Source organism: Rattus norvegicus, chromosome 14 (genome assembly GCF_036323735.1).
Source record: "Rattus norvegicus strain BN/NHsdMcwi chromosome 14, GRCr8, whole genome shotgun sequence".
NCBI classification, from domain to species: domain Eukaryota; kingdom Metazoa; phylum Chordata; class Mammalia; order Rodentia; family Muridae; genus Rattus; species Rattus norvegicus.
Genome location: NC_086032.1, coordinates 40,475,302 through 40,481,301, shown reverse-complemented (window position 1 = coordinate 40,481,301; position 6,000 = coordinate 40,475,302). Strand labels below are relative to the sequence as shown.

General features: G+C 38.9%; 1 protein-coding gene across 1 annotated transcript in view; it reads left to right on the top strand.

Annotated features, from left to right (window-relative positions):
* Positions 1 to 808: 808 nt before the first annotated feature.
* Positions 809 to 6,000, top strand: part of Grxcr1 (glutaredoxin and cysteine rich domain containing 1) — a 122,417-nt gene continuing 117,225 nt past the window's right edge. The window contains exon 1 of the mRNA NM_001191935.1: positions 809 to 1,257. Coding sequence (NP_001178864.1) covers positions 874 to 1,257 — 384 coding nt within the window. The 5' untranslated portion in view covers positions 809 to 873. The remainder of the gene's footprint in view (positions 1,258 to 6,000) is intronic.

Here is a 6,000-nt window from a genome sequence, read left to right as displayed (position 1 = left end):
GGCTTCTTGGCTGCTTGCCAGAGTGCTAGACCTTCTCTATACGGGAGTGACTGGGCGGAGCCTCTATCACTGCTCATCACCTGGATCTCTGTGGCTGATCTGGCTGGCTTGGAGGATTTTCCTTTCATCCTTGGTTGCTCCACATCTCCTTCCCAAAGCCCCTCCCTGTATCAAAGAGAACACTCCCTACTTGCAGAAGTAGGAAAACGACCTGAAGTTCTTGTGTTCACCGTGTGTGTGTTCAAAGCTTGCCTTTAGCAAAGTCCCAGGGAGGGAAGATGTCTTGCAAATTCACCTTATCTGACGGTGATGCTGTCAACTCAGCTCCTCAGCTAGAATTAACACCATTGGCTGTTTGTAGGCAGGCAAGACACTCATTGCCCTTTGAAAGGTCATCTGGAGAGAGTGGTCGAAGAAACTAACAAACATGAGCGGGGCACCTCAGCACACACATTTGATTCTGGATTTTGTTTCTGACCCCTAGTTTAGACAGAAACCTATAGAATTGGAAGATCATTTCAACACACATCTTCTGCTCTGACATTTGAGCCTTTTATGTCCTTGTCACGTACCTACTTTCTGTCTCATCTCAGGCCACTTTCTTGCACTTGTTCAGTCAGAGTCCACCATGGACGTTTAATATTTAAAGACCGGGATCATTTTGCAGGTTTTAGTTTAATGGTAACCATAGCACACATGCATATTTATTATTGATAGCCAAGGCACACTGCACGCCCTTGGGCATCTTCTTTTCTTTTGCTGTCACAGGAGGGCTACCGTCTCTGGAATTCAGCTCTGCTGTTGCTGTGGCAAGGAGATGAACTGACAGCAGATCCATAATGGTGTAAACTGTTCGTGTGGGTGGAGGTGACCATGCTAAGAAGGGAGACAAAGCCAGAAAGTGACAGGCCACGGAAAGTCCGGTTTCGGATTGCCTCATCTCACAGTGGGAGAGTTCTGAAAGAGGTCTATGAAGATGGACAAGCACCAGGCTCTCTGGATTCTGAATGTGCTAGTGTCTGTGCAATAGATGGGCTAAGTGACTCTGAGGGACATCAAAATGGCCACATTGGATTGGAAGATAACGAACAGGAGAAAGATCAGGATAACCTGCTGGTATTAGCCAGGACAGCCAGTGAGAAGGCTTTTGGTACGAGAAGAGTCAACATTTTAAGCAAAAATGGTACAGTCAGAGGCGTCAAATACAAAGTGAGTGCTGGCCAGGCTCTGTTTAACAATTTGACCAAAGTGTTACAGGTAAGTCATTATACACTTTCCTGTTCTGAGCTTTGTTCCTCACTCACCATCTCCACCCCTTGCAGTTCTCCAGGATAGAATCAATATCTCTTTTCTCTAAACTTCCCGAGATACTCTCCATCTAAGACCCTGTGTGCACAGCCACCCATTAAAATAGGCTCATTGTCCTTTGCAAACTCGGTTGCCTTTGCATACCCAGATTTCTGACATGAACGTGATCTCCTTTGATGGGTGATGACAGGCACACCCTGTTTCTTAACAAATAAGACAGCAGATTATAGTGTTTAAAGCATTTCTACAAGGCTTAGATGTTAATTTCTTCCGGATTTATCAAGGTGTTGACCAAGCTTCTGTATGACAATATTCTCTAAATGTGGGCATTTCCTGTGGTTAACTCGACTTCTCAGTACTTGAATTGCTACGTGGTTTGACTGTTTGTTCATAAAGCTTCGATTTAATTTTAGTGCTTTGACTTGCATTTATCAACCTCTCAAAAAAAAACCAAAAACAAACAAACAAACAAACAAACAAACAAAAAACCAAAAAACCAAAGCCCAGCCTGCCACTTAGGAATAAAGAACATAAGCTCCAAAGCCTACAAGAGAATCTAATTCCTTCCTCTGTCTTCACTCTAGGAATGTTACAAATGCACAATTCAGAGTTAGAAAACTTCAAGATCAAACTTTACAACTAGATTATTCTAAATATCTTACTTTTATAGGTCTTTGTGCATAACTGGGTGAACAAAAATTCTATGAGTACAAATCCAGCAAAACCTTTTCTGATAATCTCATCTACCCCAGGCTTTAAAATAATCAGCATCTGCAATCGCAGAGTTTGGCCTTATCTTGAGTTTCATCACAACCACCATTACCATAAAATGAATGTTCTTTGGTCTCTCCAGGGAGCACAGGTTAAGGGAACTCTGTTTTTGTCAAACCAAGGCTGCCAGTTACACTACTCAAAGGGGCTCCATTCATTTCATTGTAAGAACTGTATCTCTTACAGTAGGGGAAAAAGACTTATGGAGCCGTATGTAGAGAGAACAGAATTGATTCCTTGATACTTGCTAAAGAATGTGCACATCACGAAGGGTATTCTATATCTTGTCCTGAGATGATGGAGATGAACAGGTTCCCACAGGTCTCTCACAGTCCTAGAGAAGCATAGAGGTTAACAGTGGCAGTTCAACATTTCGTCAACCCATTATCGCTACCAGGTGTAACTTCCTGCCTCTGTATTTTCCATAACTTCTGCGGAGTGAGCAGCAAGCATCCTTCACGTCGCCATAGATTAGTGATTTATTTCAGGGAGGAAAGAGTGAGTGGCCAGTCCCTCGGACACGTGGTTAAGGTTTCGATATACAGCCTGTCTGGTGAACAAGGAACTATGCTTGAAGAAACAGACATTTCTTCCTGTTTTAGGTTATAAAATCTTAAAGCACTCAACTTGAAACTTGAGGGGAAGTGCTAAATAAAGAGAAAACCATCCAGAGGACATGTGAGACGCTTGGCTTCCTCTCTATTATTTCCTTGTGTGGCTAGTCCCATGTCATAAAACATTGGCATGACTTTCCTAAAATTACAGCTGTACAAGTTGATCAGATGATATGTTAAAACATTTTTTAACCATTTGGTAGTACTTACTTAGAAGCTGGCCTCTAAAGTCGGTGTCTGAACTAGTTTCTATTCTATTTGTTACTTAATTTACACCACAGAATATCAGATAATGGAGGATACACAATATTAAGCAAGGTGATGGGCAGTAGCTACAGGAAGCAGAGACTGTGTTCACTTGGTGGTCAGGGAGTCTTGGCAGAGGAGCGGTATCCTGATGAATCACTCAAAAATTTTCAGTTGGTTTAGATTATAGATCTTCAAATCCAGGGCTGACTTTTTATTTATCCCTCCCATAAATACCAAGACCAGGCTTACTGAGCCTAACCTGGAAATCTGAAAACCTATCATCTAGTTTAGACCTGCATTAGTTAGAAATTCTCAAACTAAAGCTGGGAGTTTGCTTCTGTTGGAAGCTTTTTTAGTTTATTCTTACACTCGTCAAAGTTTGGAAACGATTCACCAACTGCGTAAAATGTAAACTTACTTCTGTTCCTAGAGTAAGATAAGAGTCCTTCCCATTGCTTATGCTGTCAATATTTAATGGGAAAAATGGAGGAGACATGTATAGAGGTGAGATTTTGATCAGGTAAGGTTACTGGGAAGATCATCCGGGGCTGCAGATAGGCCAGGTTTCCCAGTCATGGCTAACCTCATCGTTCAGTTGAGTTAGGACAGGCCCACAGGGGTTGCCAGGGCAGTCTAAGGTATGCGATTTTCTTGAGCCCTAGCAAGTCTACTCTAAGGATTTCTTTTTCTACCCAGTGTTGTGATTTTACTCCCAATTATTGGGGAATTTACAAAAAGTCACTACTACTTCTTCCTTGTCTTTCCCACACAAAGCTAGGCAGTTATCAGCCAGAAAACAAACCCTAAGAGTGTTGAGTGACGCAGCTCTGAAGGCCCAGTTTTCTGGATTAAGTGAGATCTTTCTTCTTAGCTGTAATTTTAAAGTGTCTCCATGGGCTCTGTGGTACAGATGATTAAGATTATTTAGGCTTGCTCATACATTGTTGTGGTTCTATATTTTAGATGCTTATTATTCCTTAGCTTTATCCTCAAGCTGTTAGTATATTCTAGCAGAATATACCAATTTAGTTTCCATAATTTTAATTTTCCACTTATCCAAATTAAGATTATTAAAGAAAAATGACTTCGAAGAAGGGCCTTGAATGCATAGATTCTGTTTGCATGTGTAAATTAATATCTTGCTATTGTAGCTGTACCTAGAAGCATTTTAAAGTTTTAAGACACTAAAGTGATATTTTTGGCATAGCAATTTGCATCATGCTCACGGCTTTCTTGTATATCACTTTTACCTAAAAGTCTTATAAAAGAAGCAAGAAAATTATTGTTAAGTCCTTTGTGACTATTTAAAAAAATCATCCTTCCTCTTTCATAATAACTTTTGATAATTATTATTACAATGCATGCAATTTGTTTGATAATGCATATATTTACTATTGCAGATCAAATCTGGTTCAAAGCTAATAATGCATGTTTTTGAACATTTGTTTTTTCCTCCTTTAAAAAGTATAATACCAAATATAAAAATTTTATTATTTTATTGTGAACTTTTAAATTTTATCATTTTTTAATCTTTGGTTTTTATTAAGGCAAGATCTGTAGAAATGATAGAATTTATTCAGTTTTAGCAGTATATTAAAAACTATCAAAGACATCATTTCTAATTGATTAAATTGTCATGAGATTTCAAGGTTTTGCCTCAAGAAAGTCTGATTTTCAGACTTGTCCACTAAGTCAGAATGCATAGTAGTCATAGAAGTTTCTGGAAATACTTTTATCTATCGCTGGTTCGTGGATGTAGGTCTGGTAATATGCTATTATTCCCTGAATTCTCCAGATGGCTCTGTGATCTTGATGACTTATTTATAGTATGTTCTAAAATCAGCAGTAATAATACTTCATGATTATCAAAAAGCTCTTCTACACAGGCATTATTCATATTACCTATGAATATTGATATATTAATTCCTCACAGAAATATTACAAAATAAAACTAATATTAGCAAATTAGTTGTTTTGACCTTCCTTTTTCTTTTTTTTCTTTTTTTTTCTTTTTTTTTTTTTTTCGGAGCTGGGGACCGAACCCAGGGCCTTGTGCTTGCTAGGCAAGCGCCCTACCACTGAGCTAAATCCCCAACCCCGACCTTCCTTTTTATATATGAGAAAAATTAATTTGTAGAATTTAAAATGCCATTTGCCCAGACAAATCGTTACAGACAACTTTCATGGATATAGTGCCTTCTTAGTTACCAGGAATTAGGCGTGAACCCTAGGATATCATATAATGATCCCAAATATTTTAGACAATTACACTAAGAAAACTCTTGACTTATTGCCCATGCTCCCGCCCCTTGACCATGACAGGGTTTCTCTGTGTAGCTCTGGCTATCCTGGAATTCACTGTGTACACCAGGCTCAAACTCATAGATCTGCCTGCCTCTGCCTCCCAAGTGCTGGGATTAAAGGCTTGCACCACCAGTGCCCACCTTTTTCCTTACTCTTGAAAGCATTAGACACTGTGCAGAACCCCAGTGAGCATCTTAATTATACTTCATTGTACTCAAAATTGTGTGAAAGAAATAGAATAATCATTATTATGTCCCTCTTGAGAATGATTTTTAAGAATTATTTTCATGTACACCTACTTTGTGAAAACTGTTAGTGAATTAGGTGAAATCCACTTGATGGTTGTTTCCTTCTGTTCTGTTTCACTTGGAGGTTTCCTGTACAGGCTAGAGCTGGAGTTTGTATGCACGAGTGCTGCTAGCTTGCTCCATCCATCTGTCTCTCTGTTACAGGTTCTTTCTACTGATGTAAAGACATCCATGGCATACTTACCATGAAGCAGAAGACCTGTCCCTAATTGTCAGTGTTGTATTGTGCAGGACGGTCCGTTTTGAAAGAATTTATCTATGAATCTGGCTTTACTTTCCACATCCAAAGGAGTCTAGGTTTTTTGTTGACATTATTTTCTTAAATAGTTCATTTTTAACTTCTTTAATGTTTATTTTTTTCTCCTTTTGAGTTTTTATTAGTAGGTTATCATTCCATTTGGTCTTTTTCTTTTATTTTCTTGTTTTTCTCTTTCTTTCTAGTTTAG